This window comes from Littorina saxatilis, unplaced genomic scaffold (genome assembly GCF_037325665.1).
Source record: "Littorina saxatilis isolate snail1 unplaced genomic scaffold, US_GU_Lsax_2.0 scaffold_685, whole genome shotgun sequence".
NCBI classification, from domain to species: Eukaryota; Metazoa; Mollusca; class Gastropoda; order Littorinimorpha; family Littorinidae; genus Littorina; species Littorina saxatilis.
The window spans coordinates 50,001-67,193 of NW_027129323.1; the positions used below are offsets into that span (position 1 = coordinate 50,001).

A 17,193-nucleotide genomic window follows, 5' to 3' on the forward strand; every position below is an offset into this window, starting at 1 on the left:
GGTCCAGATGTGGACTCAATCTTAGAGGGTCCAGATGTGGACTCAATCTCAGAGGTTCCAGATTCATCCGAGTCTGACACAGGAAGTGTGTTACACGTCTGACAAGGAACTTTCAAGTGAAACTCAATTGTGGTGATGTTGTCCTGTTGTTGTGTGAGCTTTAACTGCAGTATCTCATACAATACTGAATAAAATTAATTTTGTTTATTAATACTTCCTGGCTTTTCGCTTTTTATCAATACTTTATCAGAAGATATGAATGCGCCTTTTTGATACTTCACTGCTTTCATTTATTGGAACAGGATCAGTGAGGCAAGTGACACAGGACCGTGTATGGACACATCAGTTGATGCAGGGTGAGTGCTTTGTCATGTCTGTAACATTTTACTATTTTAGTGGGGTGCAGAAATACACTGTCCCAGTCCTACATACAGAGACTGAGAGAGGTTTTCTGGCAGGCACAGAGTTTGAGGCTTGTTTACCCATTGTTCCTCTTAACATATAACGACAGGGAGTTTTTGCAAAGCTTTGAGCTTACTATCATTCCTCATTTTAACAGTGTAAATTAGTGTAAACCCACTTTTATTATAAACACATTTACACAGTGTGAACCCACTTTTGACACACATGCGTTGCAGAGGAGAACACTGTCCATGGCCTCAGTAACCAGGACGTAGCACCCGGTAGGGCATGTAGGGCGACCGCCCGACCACTTTTTCCGTAAAAAAAAAAAAAAAAGAGAGAGAGAGAGAGAGAGAGAGAGAGAGAGAGAGAGAGAGAGAGAGAGAGAGAGAGAGAGAGAGAGAGAGAGAGAGAGAGAGAGAGAGAGAGAGAGATCTACCAACAGAACACCCCACGTAGTATTCACGCGATGGCATAAGGTCGGTTTTTTGGGTTTTTTTTTGTGTGTGTTAGTCTTGGTCAACTGCTGGAATAGGATGACGTCTTATTTTGACGAGAACGTCACACGTGACGAGTTCCGTCAGGCCATAAAAGTATTGGCGCCAAATTGCTTCTTCGTCCGTCTGCTCCCATGAGAAACAATGGAGGTAAGAAATGTTTTGTATATTCTGTGTGTGAAGCTGGGGTCAGACTGAGGGGTGAGTGATTGTGTGTCAACCGTAAGTACGCCATAACAATTGAGTAACACAGTAACTTGTGGGGTTAACAGTGTCACATGAAACAACATGTAGAGAGAGAATTGAACAATGGACACAAGTGTGCATCCTGGTTGTGATGGATCGAAAACGCGCTAAAAATATTCTGACAAATCCCTCTATTTTTCAGTCATCACTCAGGCTGCCAATGTTGATGGCTGGACGGATCAATAAATTGCTTGTTTAGAAGTAAACCAGTTTGTCAATCCTTGCTTTTTAACACACTAGACAATAATGAAGACGAAAGTCATTTGAAGTAAGTGCTCATCACATTCAACGTATCGGAATTTAGATATAAATGTAAGTCGATTGATAATCACTGATACATTCACCAGCCCGCTGTTTGGTGGAGGATGGAAAGATGATTAGATGGAACTGAGCTCAGAAGGCACGAAATCGCATCATGTTTTCTTTCTTTTTTAGACCATTACAAGGGGACGGGAAGGGGGGGGGGGCGGTAGTGTAAGCCCCATATTTCCTTAGCTGTCTCAGCATTTTGTCTTCCATTTTTTTCCGCCCTACCACTTTTATTAGGTGTGCTACGTCCCTGTATTTTTAAGACTATGCAGCTCTCATACCCATCATCTTATCATGTATAAATATACTGACAGGGATCTTTTGCAAATCTTTTTATATTTAGTCAAGTTTTGACTAAATATTTTAACATCGAGGGGGAATCGAAACGAGGGTCGTGGTGTATGTGTGTCTGTGCGTGTGTGTGTGTGTATGTGTGTGTGTAGAGCGATTCAGACTAAACTACTGGACCGATCTTTATGAAATTTGACATGAGAGTTCCTGGGTATGAAATCCCCGAACGTTTTTTCCATTTTTTGACTCACATGCGAAGCAAAAGTGAGTCTATGTACTCACCCGAGTCGTCCGTCCGTCCGTCCGTCCGTCCGTCCGGACGTCCGGACGTCCGTCCGTCCGGAAAACTTTAACGTTGGATATTTCTTGGACACTATTCAGTCTATCAGTACCAAATTTGGCAAGATGGTGTATGATGACAAGGCCCCAAAAAACATACATAGCATCTTGACCTTGCTTCAAGGTCAAGGTCGCAGGGGCCATAAATGTTGCCTAAAAACCAGCTATTTTTCACATTTTTCACATTTTCTCTAAAGTTTTTGAGATTCAATACCTCATCTATATATGATATATAGGGCAAAGTAAGCCCCATGTTTTGATACCAGTTTGGTTTACCTTGCTTCAAGGTCAAGGTCACAGGAGCTCTTCAAAGTTGGATTGTATACATATTTTGAAGTGACCTTGACCCTGAACTATGGAAGATAACTGTTTCAAACTTAAAAATTATGTGGGGCACATGTTATGCTTTCATCATGAGACACATTTGGTCACATATGATCAAGGTCAAGGTCACTTTGACCCTTATGAAATGTGACCAAAATAAGGTAGTGAACCACTAAAAGTGACCATATCTCATGGTAGAAAGAGCCAATAAGCACCATTGTACTTCCTATGTCTTGAATTAACAGCTTTGTGTTGCATGACCTTGGATGACCTTGACCTTGGGTCAAGGTCACATGTATTTTGGTAGGAAAAATGTGTAAAGCATGTGAGTCGTATGGGCTTTGCCCTTCTTGTTTGATAAATGTCTTTGATGACGTCATATCCGGCTTTTCGTGAAAGTTGAGGCGGCACTGTCACGCCCTCATTTTTTAACCAAATTGGTTGAAACTTTGGTCAAGTAGTCTTCGACGAAGCCCGGACTTCGGTATTGCATTTCAGCTTGGTGGCTTAAAAATTAATTAATGACTTTGGTCATTAAAAATCTGAAAATTGTAAAAAAAAATAAAAATTTATAAAACGATCTAAATTTACGTTTATCTTATTCTCCATCATTTGCTGATTCCAAAAACATATAAATATGTTATATTTGGATTAAAAACAAGCTCTGAAAATGAAATATATAAAAATTATTATCAAAATTAAATTGTCCAAATCAATTTAAAAACACTTTCATCTTATTCCTTGTCGGTTCCTGATTCCAAAAACATATAGATATGATATGTTTGGATTAAAAACACGCTCAGAAAGTTAAAACAAAGAGAGGTACAGAAACGCGTGCTATCCTTCTTAGCGCAACTACTACCCCGCTCTTCTTGTCAATTTCACTGCCTTTGCCATGAGCGGTGGACTGACGATGCTACGAGTATACGGTCTTGCTGAAAAATGGCATTGCGTTCAGTTTCATTCTGTGAGTTCGACAGCTACTTGACTAAATATTGTATTTTCGCCTTACGCGACTTGTTTAAATATCTTTTATTTTGACATTGCAAAAACCTCTTTTCGACATATACATGTATACATCGTAAACCCTCTTTTATAACACATCTGACAAGGACTGAACTTTTATGTGAAACTAAATTGTGGTGAGGTAGTCCTGTTGTTGTGTGTGTTTTTGTTTGTGGTATCTCACCTCACGCAATACTTATTGTATCTAACTTTGTTTATATCTTCCTGGCTATTGGTGTTGTATTCATCAACATTTTATGCGCATTTGTTAATTCACTGCTTTTATTTATTGGAACAGGATCAGTGAGGCAAGTGACACAGGACCCTGTATGGACACCTCAGCTGATGCATGGTGAGTGCTTTGTCATGTCTGTAACATTTTACTATTTTAGTGGGGTGCAGAAATACACTGTCCCAGTCCTACATACAGAGATGTTTTCTGGCAGGCTTGTTTCTGTAGTCTGAGGCTTGTTTACCCATTGTTCCTGTTAACACATTATGACAGGGAGCTTTTGCAAAGATTAATTGTAAGCCCGCTTTAAGCTTACTAGCATTCATCATTTTAACAGTGTAAATCCTCGTCGCGATATAACCTTCATGGTTGAAAACGACGTTAAACACCAAATAAAGACAGAAAGTGTACACCCACTTTTATTACAAACACATTTACACAGCGTGAACCCACTTTTGACACACATGCGTTGCAGAGGATAACAGACCACATATCACACTGTCCATGGCCTCAGTAACCTATGATGACAGTATTTTAAAGACTATTCAGCTCTCATACCCATCGTCATATGTATTTAAATAAAGTGACACGGATCTTTTGCAGAGAGTAACCGTAAACCCACTTTTAACAATCTTTTATTTTTTCATTGCCAAAACCTCTATTTACCACAGATGTTTACATGCAGCGTAAACCCACTTTTCTTACACATCTGACATGGATCTTTCTTGTGAAACTAAATTGAATTAGAGGGGAATGAGGTCAAGAGATTTCTTAACAAGTAAGGGCAGATTATCATGTTGATGATTGTCTTCTCTTAATTCAGCTACACAGAATAAGATGAAGGAATGTAGACCGCAGTAGAAAAGTCGAGGATGTGAGCAAGGGATGGATGGGATGGAACAGCAGGGATGTTATGTGAAGTGAGGACCAACATTCACATTCTGCAGCTGTTGAAGGTCTAGAGCATGAGAGAGAGACAATATAATCATGACGCAGATGCATACTATTATTATGCGCCATCATATATATATATCTGGAGAAGATGTTTGACTTTGAGGAGAACCGTGACATGCGCTCTAAGCTACAGTTCTTCAGTAACAATGCGTAGGGAGCGGTGGAGAGGTCATGTGTATGTATGTTTTGGGGGCTGCATTTGTGTCTTTAGCGTTGTTTGTGAATGTGTGTTTGTGTATCTCTGTGCATATCTCTTCTCTTTCTCTCTCAATCTCGTATGTGTGTGTGTGTCACATTTTAGTTACTGATCGAAAGTCTCAGTCACCTCATATAACAATGCGCCAAAACAAAAAAACTGCAGTTTATGCAAATTAGGATGACAACTATCATGATTATCCAGGGCTGAGGTGCACGAACCAAAACTTGTTGCCACCCAAACTGGAAAGAACAAACCACGGGTTCTGATTGGTTGAAATCACAACACATCTCAGTTTCAACCAATCCAACACTGAGGGTGTCAGTCGTTTGGGTGGCAACTTTGTCGTGCATCTCAGCCCCGGTGTATGGCCTGGTGCTCCGTCACCTCGAGCAGGAGACGAATAACCTGAAGCTGACCCCCGACAACTAAGTCTTTTCAACCGCCTAGCTCTCTCTCTCTCTCTCTCTCTCTCTCTCTCTCTCTCTCTCTCTCTCTCTCTCTCTCTCTCTCTTTCTCTTTCTCTCTCTCTCTTCCCCCCCCCTCCCTCTAGATCTTAAGCTGACTCATCATAATCATGAATATGCATGTGTCGGGCCAGGAACTACGTAGCCGTGAGGTGGAGACAAACAAACTGAAGCTGACGCACGACAACTACGTCTTCTCCACCACCGCCGCCAAGCTCAAGTCCACGAAGACAGGCCCGCTTGTTATTGACGGACTCAGGTTAGTGAAGTTATATACGTACACTGATGTCATGCAGAGCTGCCAACTGATACTATTTTGGCGTAGAATGCAACAGGTTTGCACCTTTTGCTACGATACAGAAGCCTCTGCTTCAGGGAAAAATCTTATAACCCTTCGTGGTTGAAAACGACGTTAAACACCAAATAAAGAAAGAAAGGGAAAGATCTGTCGCAGAAGACAAAAAATAAACAAAGTGTTGACTGATTTCAGCGTCACATGTCGGGCTGAATGCTGTATATTTAAAACAAGATTCAGCTATTTTTGTTCTGATGCTTCCAAAAAAAAGAAGAAACTAATGCTTCTTAAAGCTGTAATGGGGGGGGGGGGGGGGGAGATCAACTGATATTTGTTTGTAGTTCTTTCACATTAGATAAAAATGGCTGCGAGTGTGACAAGATTTTTGTGTATTTTCTACAGGATTATAAGGAAAACTTATTTTTGTAACTTATTTAAGATAAACTCACTGATCATTAAGATCTACACCTGAACCTATCTGCCCTTTGTATTTGATGTAGAGCAGTATATGTCCATCCCTGACTTTCCTCTTCTTCTGTTTTGTTTCAGGACCAAACAGAAGAGTCCAGGCCCCTTGTCATCAGAAGATGACATGTCAGAGTACGTACCAACCAAGTACATCGAGTGCCAACTCCAGCTCAGACATGGACTCAATCTCAGACGTTCCAGATGTGGACTCAATCTCAGACGTTCCAGATGTGGACTCAATCTCAGACGTTCCAGATGTGGACTCAATCTTAGACGTTCCAGATGTGGACTCAATCTTAGAAGTTTCAAATGTGGACTCAATCTTAGAGTAACTTAGAGGGTCCAGATGTGGAGTCAATCTTAGAGGGTCCAGATGTGGACTCAATCTCAGAGGTTCCAGATTCATCCGAGTCTGACACAGGAAGTGTGTTGTTTCCGGCTCTGGCTCGTACTCCACCTTTAACAACACCTGTGACTTCTCCAAAACAAACTGATCAGCAGGAGGGGGTGACAGTGTCTGCTCGAAAAAAGCACAAATGGGACAAAAAACATTGTTGTCTATTTTGTAAGAAAATGGTGCTGAAAATGTCCACACATCTTCAGCGTGTGCATAAACTTGAACTTAAGGTAGCCCGAGTCTTGGAGATGTCGAAAGGATCAAAGCAACGCCGACATGCCTTTGTCCAGCTGCAGGATGCCAGTGATTTTAAGAACAACCGCCGAGTCCTAGAGGTGATTCCCTAGTACCGTAAAACCAATCGACGTCCTGAGGACTTCCGAGCTTGTCTGCACTGCAAAGGCCTGTATCTGCGCAGGTTTGTAGCCAGGCATGCTAAAACTTGTCCACAAAACACAGAGGGTAGTCCACAAGAAAGGTCAGGCTGCACAGATGGGCAGATTGATGTTGCCAGTCAACAAATTGTCACCCACATTGTTTTATTAGAACGTGCTGAATAAATTAAGAGATGATGACATCAAGCAGGTGATTGAAGGGGATAGCCTCATTCTGCAGTTTGGGGAGAGGATTTTTGGTCGTAAAAGAGTTCGGACATTTTCGGGAGTCAAGTCATTCTTTTTGTAAAGGAAACCTTGCTCTGAAGATCGGTTACTCGTTGAAGAAGTGTTGCAAGATACTGAAGGCTGAAGCAATCAAAAAGCATGACACTGATCTCAGGGACAAGATGGACAGGTTTGAAAGTCTGTATGATGGAGAATGGTATGACTCTGTGTCTGCATGTGCATCACAGTCCATTACACGTGCCAAGATGAACAAGCCAAAGCTCCTGCCCTCACTTGCTGACGTGGAAAAAGTTCACCACATCCTGGAAAAAAGACTGTCAGTCAGAATCATACTCGACACTGGCCGGGGCAATTTTCAGAGGACTTCTACTGTATTCTAGTCAATTCCAACTTTTGTGTCAGTCATTTTGATTGCTGATCCACGATGACATATATCTCTGTCTCTGACGACTCGTTACAGGCTGTAAAATTGCTGTTTTATTCTGGTCATTATCATCATATGACTATGTGTACATTTAGTCTCATGTCCCAGTGTTTTACTTGTAACGTGCTGGAGATGAGTGTGTGTTACATTTTTTTTTAATGTTAAGAACACTCAACAGTGTGTGGTTCAGTCAGTATATCAGTTTCATAGTCATAACATATATTGCTACATTCTGACAATCTTCACATTTCTTTTCTGTTTATTCTGGTCATTATCATCATATGAGTACATCTAGTCCATAAGCATGTGTTTTAATGCTCTTCAGATAAGGTTTTGCTATATTTTGTGTACAGTCAAAACACTCAACCAGGGGTGGTTCAGTCAGTGCACGAGTCTGGTACCATTTTGGTTACAGTGGGACCCCCCTTTTAAGACCTCCACAGGTTATGAACAGAAAGTCTGAGAAAACAAGGTCTTCCATGGGGCGGGGATATAGCTCAGTTGGTAGCGCGCTGGATTTGTATTCAGTTGGCCGCTGTCAGCGCGAGTTCGATCCCAGGTTCGGCGGAAATTTATTTCACAGAGTCAACTTTGTGTGCAGACTCTCTTCGGTGTCCGAACCACCCCCCGTGTATACTACATTGGGTGTGCACGTTAAAGATCCCACGATTGACAAAAAGGTCTTTCCTGGCAAAATTGCTTAGGCACAGTTAATAATTGTCTACCATACCCGTGTGACTTGGAATAAGGCCGTGAAAGGTAAATATGCGCCGACATGGCTGCAATCTACTGGCCGTATAAAATTTCATCTCACACGGCATCACTGCAGAGCGCCTAGAACTGTACCCACGGAATATGCGCGATATAAGCGTCATTGATTGATTCCAAAGGAGGGAGTCTTAAATTGGAGGGTCTTAAAGGGGAGGTTCCACTGTACTTGATTGACCATGGTGTGTGCATGTGAAATGTTAAAACTCTTTTGCTTGATATTGAATCTGAGGATGATGAATGGGTTTGTTACATTCTGACAATCTTCACATTTCTTTTCTGTTTTATTCTGGTCATTATTGTCATTTGCGTACAATCAGATCTGTGGTTCAGTCAGTGCATTACATTCTGAACTAATGTGTTTTCAAAGTCAGATTATGGTGAGTTGGAGTTGGATTGTAGTTTGCGATAATCATACATGTACATGATATAACCACTGATGGTTTTTGTTTAGGAACTCCCCTGGTTTAATTTTACTTTCATTTTGCTTCATCAATTTTATTTGATTTAGCCCATCTGAAATCTATGTTTGATGGGTGTTGCTTTTAATTTTATAATTATGGGTTTTAGTTTCCAGAAATACTCTGAGAGCTGGATTAGAGGTCCATATAATTATGTCAATACATAGTTTGTCTCATATTGTCTGTTTCTTTGAAAATGTTTTTATTTGGTTTCACTTGTGTAAATACTTGTGTCTGTTTTGACATTTGAATTAAGCGACAATCCTTCCCATGTAAACATTTTCACATGACAGACTCTGACTTAAACTTTGTAATTTGGTCTCTATTTTGGCATTTCTGACTTTTTCTAGCTTTGAACAACAAACCAGCAACAAACAACTAGAGACAGGAAAGACCTTTTTAATTGGTTGTACCTGTATACAAATTTGAATTTAAAAAGCAGCAGTCACTGCACTTCTTAAGATGAATGCAAAAAGCGGAGAACGATTTCTAATTTGTGAAACCAACTTATAGTGATGTTATTTCCCTTTTATTTGCTCGTTTTGGGTTTTGATTGCATGATCTTTGTGGACATAATTCAGATGTTCATGTTAATCACTTTTTCGTTATGATGTTGTTTGATCGAATCTGAACATCTTCTTGGATGGTTTACAATTATTTGATTAAAACAAAAATTGTATATGGTTTCTGAATCTGTTCTTTTTTGATGACTAGCCTCCTCTCTCTCTCTCTCTCTCTCTCTCTCTTTCTCTCTCTCTCTCTCTTTCTCTCTCTCTCTCTCTTTCTCTCTCTCTCTCTCTCTCTCTCTCTCTCTCTCTTTCTCTGTCTGTCTGTCTGTCTGTCTGACTCTCTCTCTCTCACTCTCTTTCTCTTTTAAACTAGCTCTCTGCAAGAAATTTAAATAATGAGATCCATTTGCATCCACTGTTTTATTTTCACTTTTGGACTCAAAAGCTTTGAAACCAAACATATGATACACATACATTCTGAAGCAAAGAGTTTTCCTACTAAGGTTTTTGTAAAACAAGTCAAACAAAACTCCCCACACATTGTATAGACAGTCCTTCCTGTGCAAAAACAGATCGGGTCACTGTCTGGGAGTGGGCCTTGAAGCATTGATACGCAAATCAAGATAAAATAAACCTAACAAAAAAAACCAACACTACCGGTGACCATATACTGTTTACTTTTAAGATGGAAGTTATGATACCACTGAAAATAACTATATTTCTATACATTACTCCCAACATTAATTTACTATTTAATTTTTCGACTTTAGTGTACACCCTTTAATCATCTTAATAATAAATATAGCAAGAACCCAATTTCTCATATCAACCCACTTACCTACTTTAGTGTGCACTGTGTAAAAATCAAAAATATAATTCTAAATATAGAATCAACCCAGTTTTAATATTAACCCACTTTTTCCAATCATTTTTGTGTGACACCTGAATAATATTTTGCAAATATTATATACTTGCACAAATAGATAGACAGCAATGAAGCTTATGACGCAATTGTGGAAGCGTAGGACTAACGGAAATGCTGGAACCCATTTGTGCCTTTTTTGACAGGTCACCCACTTTGGGGGTAAGGAAGGTATGTGTGTGTGTGTGTGTGTGTGGTGTGGTATGGTGTGCGATTCATAGAAATTTACTGGACAGATCTTCATGAAACTTTGCACACAAATGTTCCCACCCCCAACCCTTCACCCTGATTCAAACTCATGTATCACAAGTCCAGCGCTCTACCAACTGACCTACAGCGCTCCCAAATTATTTCTTTTTATCATTTTTGTCAGTCAAGATATGGGGGTGGGGTTGGTACGGGAATAATTGTGAAGCAGACAATAAGGCAACAACTTATTTTGTTTACAGGTATTGTATCTGTATACAGTGAACTTAGCTGTGTTCAAGTTTAGTTATGTTCTGTTGAGCGAATTTTTTTTAAATACGTTTTTGCTACTAAAGGAGTGATATTTTTATGTGTACGCCCTCGAGAAACCTCGATCATTTTCTGAAAATGCACGTTGATAAGTACCGTTTTATGATAAAGTTATACTCTCCATTCATTTATCTACACAAACTAATGTTTCATTTATCATTTGTAGAGCTAAATATGTCAGTTGGGATCATGTTAAGAATCGCAGTGTTTTTCGCAAAATCGTACTTGACAACCCCCAGTAAAAAAATTTAAAAAAAAAGGTTAATAAGACAACCACCTTTTTTCTTTGCACAGATGTGTCCATATTGCTTAGAGGAACCTGTGCACAAAATGTGTAATGTTTCTGTCGAGCGATTTGAACACACAAGTAACCCCTTAAATGCGGTATGGTTGTATTGTTTGCTCCAGAAATGTATATTTTGTACATTAGAGTGTTCTGAACTTTTGAGTCGCAAAAAGTAGATCCACAATGTGTACAGTCTCTACCCATGAGCTATCGAGGATTCAGACCCGTTGTTGGGTAAGTGATTTTGGTTGTTGGGTAAGTTACCGAAAAATAACTAGCCCTACAAGTTTACAGAGAGAAAGAAGCAGAGGGGGGAATAATATTCAGGGGCGGACGAGGGGGGGGGGGAGGGGGGGTGCACAGGTTGCCCTCCAGCAAAAAAAAAAAAAAATTTGGAAAGCTGATTCTATGACCATTTCTAAGTTCAAATGGCACCAGATGGCACCATTTTGCTTCTTTGGGCAAAACAAATTTCCGGGGGGAGCATGCCCCCGGACCCCCCTAGCAAATTCGGGCGCTTCGCGCCCATCACATTCACTTTCGATTCAAAGTGCACCCCCCCTTACAAAGCAACTGATCCGCCCCTGAATAATATTGGGTACACTGGCTGGGGAATCTACTGCCTATTTGATTCATCAAAAGTGGGATCTACTGACTATTCGATACATCAAAAGTGAGATCTACCGTAAAATCCCCAGCATACGCCCACCCCCCTCCGCACATATTTCGGGAAAAAGTAGGGGGTGGGCGTTTGCTAGGTATACACCCCTTTGCAAGATAAAGTGTCATCACATTTTCAGAGAGAAAAAAAGTGATACAACCATGTGATTTATGCAATTTTAATAAAAAAAATAAACACACCGTTTGTTTACGCAAACACAGATCAACGTTCTGTTATAGAAAAAAAAAGAACAAAAGTGACCTTGATTTTTCTCAGAATAACGTCAGCACAAACACAGTTTCTTCTCTTGTTTGGAGACCCTCTTCCAAGTATTCCATCACAACTTGTTCAACTTCTTCAGATCTAACTGGCGGTCTTTCAGACAACTTTCATTTTTCCTTTTCTTTCCCGTATTGCTGTTCTAATATGTTTCTGTGTTCCCTCCACTCTCTCATTCTTTTTTCTGTCAAAAGAAAACTCGCGGGCACATAACGAAACATTGCCTGCAGCTTCGTTTTCAAGATATCTCAGGGCTTTCAGTTTGTATGTCACTGTATATGATTTGTGCTTCGGCATGGCTGAACATAAGCTTAGAAAGGAAGTGCTTGTCAACGAGAGAAGTGTTCAACACTCAATGAAAGACGTCACTGAACGACGTCACTGAAAGACATGACGTAATTTTATCCCCTCCACCCCCCCCCCCACCCAAAAAAAACCCAAACAAAAAAGGCGAACGATTGAACAGTGTGCACAAATCGTAGATAAAGGAGGCCGACTGTCTTAAAACAAATTTTAAAAAACAAAAAACCGGGGTGGGCGTTTGCAAGGTAGTGACCCCTCTGCACAACATGTGGCCAAAAGTAGGGGGTGGGCGTTTGCTAGATACTGGGCGTTTGTTGGGATTTTACGGTATATGTTGGAAACATCGAAAGTGGAATCGATTGATTATAGGATACCATGCATGCACAGTTGCAAAAACTGACTATTGGACCCATTATAAATACCATCCCAATCGGCCAGAAGCGAAAGCGCGGGCGCCCGAAGCTGTCGAGACCAGCGCTTATCAGGCAGTGAACACACTGATCTTGACTACTCTGTACACTGATTTTATCATTTTCATTTAACTTTCTTTGGACGTACAATTATGATTATGATATGGAGTGACACTATTTTGTCTCTGAAAGTACACTATACTTTATATTTTTGCTGACAGTAGCTATTTTGTTGTTGAAATAATTCGTTTTTTTGTTGAGAATTCTTTTGCAAGTCTCATTTCTTTTTTTGGTAGAATCAATTGTTTTTTTTGCTAGAAGCATCTATTTTGTGGGTGGAAACATCCGATTTTTTGTTGGAATATCTTTTGCTAACTAAGCAATTCTTTTGGTGAAAGCATCTAGTCTTTTGGTGATTTAATTTATTGCCAAAAAAAAAAGCATAAAAAAAAGCGCACCTAATATTTCTACTGTCCAGGAAATTCGTACCAGACTCCCGGAACATAGAATTCTCTTTCATTGGACAAAAAAAGTATCGCTTGCTTTCTTGTTAATTTAAAAAGTCACTGTTCTCAGCTATATCAGACTTCTTTGACATACAAAAAGACTCCAGTGGCATCAATATATTTCTTTCTCTCCTTATGTTTGGTTGTTTGTTTGGTTGTTTGGTTGATTGGTTGTTTGTTTGATTGGTTGGTTGGTTGGTTGGATGGTTGGTTGGTTGGCTGGGTGACTGTTTGTTTTGTCTGTTTGTTTGTTTGCTTGCTTGTTTGTTGTAAATAAAAGAATGGTTGTCCACAGTCGGGGAAACGCACTACGAAGTTAGGACAGGATGCGACAGGGTTAGAAAGTGAGGGGTGGAAGCAGCATCGCGTTTTGCATCTGATCCTGTTGACTCCGGCTGACTGATGGCCACATGCACCGACGGAACTCTTTTGCTTGATCCCCTTGCTCACTGTGGCAAAGGAGGGGGGGGGGGTGGTAGCGAGGGAAAAGGAGAGAGTGAGTGAGAGAGAGGTGGTAGATATAGCGAATGAGAGAGAGAGTGAAATGTGTCTATCTGTGTGTGTGTGTGTGTGTGTGTGTTTGTGTGTGTGTGAATAGAATAGAATAGTTAAAGAGAGAGTGAGTGAGAGAAAGGTGGTAGATAGAGAATGAGAGAGAGAGAGATAGTGAAATGTGTGTGTGTGTGTGTGTGTGTGTGTGTGTGTGTGCGTGTGTCTTTCTCTGTGTGTGTGTGTGTGTGTGTGTGTGTGTCTGTCTGTCTGTCTGTCTGTCTGTCTCTGTGTGCGTTGAAATGCGTATGTGTCTGCGTGTGTCTGTACGTGTGTGCCCGGTTGCCTCAATTCAAAGAGCACATGACTTATTATCCGCAGGTCACGGTTTCTAATCCGGACCGGGATGGACACAGGCCAACTCCATGCGCAGACTCAGAGACGGTATCCATGTCCCACCTCTGTGTCACCAGTGTGTCAGGTAAAAGACCTCGATCATGCTGCCAGAAGTGCAGTCGGCTGTGTGAAGGAAATCACGGAATATAGAAGTGACGTAGCACGTACTGTGAATTCAGCTCACTCACTGACTGAGAGAGTTGACGTTGTGAATCGCAACGCAGATATCGTTACACTTGACCACTGTCCGGCGACAGAGAGGGGTTTGTCAGAGGAATCGACCGGGAGAAAGGAAGCCCGCGTAAAGCACGTTCAAGGTAAATGGAATAAGCATTTGAATATCGTGAATGTTTATCGCATAAGTTGAATCGACTAACACTGTAACTTTAAACATAGCAGACAGATATTTAAGACAAGATGTCCGCTATTTATGTTGTGCAGTGCGTCGTATAACCGGTCAGGCAGGAAGGTAGCGACCAGATGACAGTACTAAGGATCTGAGCAGCCGCCGGATTATCTTACCTATTGACTCGCCTAGCTGAGATTTGACGGGATTTCTAGAAGCTAGAGCACGGTTATTTTGTGTCCGTATAGTTGGACCATAGAGGTCACTGGGCGATAGTTACTGCGTAGACCGAGGTCGCCAGTAGAAGGATCTAGTAGTAAATACATTTCCTAGTGTACGGCTATAGACGCTGTGTGATTCTGTGTAGGACCAGAATTAAAATATGTCTACAAGAACTTGAATACTTAAAGAGATAAGGAATATTTAGTAGACAGAGCAGACGGTGATTTTTGAATATACAAGAGCCGTGAGTCGTTACACTTAAAATAGATATCGTGTGCCTATGAGTTCACGGACTGTTTGTATTTCTTTACCTGAGTGAAGAGTAGAGAGTTTTGATAGTGCAATTGTACGAGATTGTCATCTCTAGTGGTTTTTTGCTACAAAACTGTGAGTACCGGATTTTTGAGTACCTAACATTTATGTTCATGATTGTGTGTATTTGTGTGTACGTTGTCATAGCTGATTAATACAGTAAAGGGAACTTACATTTAGAGTTGTGTTTGATTCCTGTATGACAGCGTATTAGTTCATTTACATTCATTCACAGGCTGATTATGTCTAAACACGTACATTCATAGGTAGCGCGATCCTGTTATGGATAGCGTTCCACTTGGAGAAGGTGATCCGAATTTCACAACGATGGGACGACAAAGTTGTGAAAGTGAAAATGAAAAATGATTTGCGACAGGCGTCTGTTTTGTGCCCAGCCCCACGTGAATTCTTGTGTCTGCGGGGGAGGGGGGGGGCTGATATCGGAGAATTATTATATGAATGGATCGGGTGTGCGGAATTCTAATTTTTTTAATTTTTGGGGGGGCCCGGGGTGAGAGATATTTACGCACCATTACCTTATTTGTGCCTGCGCCTGAGGGGATCAAAAGCATCATTAACAAATCTTGACTGTCATAAAAAATGCCGTATGGTGTGGAAGCTAAAAACTGCACTTAATAAGTAAATAAACAAACAAATAAATGCATAAATAATTTAGACACGAAACAAATTGACACTTACAATGGTATTATGTTCTTACCTGAACGGGAAGGCAGTGAACCAGTGATGAGATCTGTAGAACTGCTGCGAAAACGAAGAACATGTTCACAAAACTGTGTGAGTCAACCATGGTGCAAGGACGATGTGATGGTCCCAAGTCGGTATGCGGACTGATTCTGGCACTGGCGGTTTACGACGATCGATGGCCGATTCTGGTTTGTCCGACTACAGCCGTTCTTTGTCCTGATTCTCTGGATTGATGGTGCTGGGTTGTGTCTGAAACAGAAGTGAACAGACTCAGTATGAAATGAACGTGCCTTCCTTCCGTGTGTACCGCCAAAGATGTGTCCAGTCTTTTATATTGGGTAAGATCGAGCATCTTTCTGCTCAGACACTCATACCAGAATTCTACAGTTTGGCTGCTTTCTGCACAGAGTTGGACGTTTTTGCTCAATTAATTTAACAAATTGACTTCTTCTTCTTCTTCTTCTTCTTCTTCTTCTTCTTCTTCTTCTTCTTCTTCTTCTTCTTCTTCTTCTTCTTCTTCTTCTTCTTCTTCTTCTTCTTCTTCTTCGTTCATGGGCTTAGACTCCCACGTTCACTCATGTTTTTAGCACGAGTGGATTTTTACGTGTATGACCATTTTTACACCGCCTTTCAGGCTGCATACGCCGATTTCAGGGTAGGCATGCTGGGTATTTTCGTGTTTCTATAACCCACCGAACTCTGACATAGATTACAGGATCCTTTCCGTGCGCACTTGGTCTTGTGCTTGCGTGTACACACGAAGGGGGTTTAAGTCACTAGCAGGTCTGCACATAAGTTGACCTGGGAGATCGGAAAAATTGACTATATAAGGTGACACTTACGACATGAATCCAACATACCTCCCCACTCTTCACACAAAAAGGGCCCAGGATGTTAATTGTTGGTATATATCCAAGTGGAAGGTGGTCTTTATTCTGTGTGAAAGTTTGGATGTATCCACGGAGATCGCCAAGACGGTGTAAACAGGAAGGAAGTTACCTTGAAATCTGCTCTTCTTAGGCATTGAGCGAGCCCGGTACAAACTGATTTAGCAGTTGAGATAATAAAAGTTTCGATGTCTATGTCTTTGTCCCTGGTAGTCCCCCCCACCCCCCTTCTTCCACATTATCCCCACTCTTTTTTTCAGTACATTAAGCTTAATCATGAATTTGTACTTCAGACATACAGCTACTGTTAGAGAAGGAGGAGAGGACTCCATTCATATTAATTACCTGACAGGGTACTTGCAGTGTTTTAAGCTTCTACAGGTAAAGATCTGACTTAGGGATTCGATTAATGAATAGCGTTAGTCTTCCCCCCTTTTTCCACGTTAATTATCTTTGTTTTTTCAGTACATTAAGTTTAATCATGAATTTGTACTTCAGTAATACAGCTACCGTCAGAAGAGGAGGGGAGGACTCCATTCATATTAATTACCTGACAGGGTACTTGCAGTGGTGGGGTCCTGATTTGGCCTATATGGTCCACTGGACCCAAAAAGCAACAACTAACTAACTAACTAACTTGCAGTGGTATAAGCTTATAAAGGTAAAGATCTGACTTATAAATCAGGGATTCGATTAGTGAATAGTGTTGCTTCTCTTTAATCAACACCATTTACAATTCATAGTTT

General features: G+C 40.8%; 1 protein-coding gene and 1 long non-coding RNA gene across 2 annotated transcripts in view; one reads left to right on the top strand and one right to left on the bottom strand.

Moving 5' to 3' along the window:
• LOC138957594 (uncharacterized) overlaps positions 1–16,642 on the bottom strand; it is a 21,019-nt gene extending 4,377 nt beyond the window's left edge. Inside the window, exon 1 of the long non-coding RNA XR_011453088.1 lies at positions 15,574–16,642. This is a non-coding gene — a long non-coding RNA (uncharacterized lncRNA). The remainder of the gene's footprint in view (positions 1–15,573) is intronic.
• Positions 3,636–6,458, top strand: LOC138957593 (uncharacterized). The gene is made up of 3 exons (XM_070328687.1): positions 3,636–3,765; positions 5,397–5,521; positions 6,107–6,458. The coding sequence occupies exons 1-3, from the start codon at positions 3,763–3,765 to the stop codon at positions 6,360–6,362; spliced, it is 384 nt and encodes a 127-aa protein (XP_070184788.1). The 5' UTR covers positions 3,636–3,762; the 3' UTR covers positions 6,363–6,458.
• Positions 16,643–17,193: the final 551 nt, after the last annotated feature.

Bases quoted from the DNA above. Each gene is read 5' to 3' on its own strand.
- LOC138957593 (XM_070328687.1), top strand. The intron at 5,522-6,106 runs GTTAGTGAAGTT...GTTTTGTTTCAG, and splicing joins CTTGTTATTGACGGACTCAG to GACCAAACAGAAGAGTCCAG.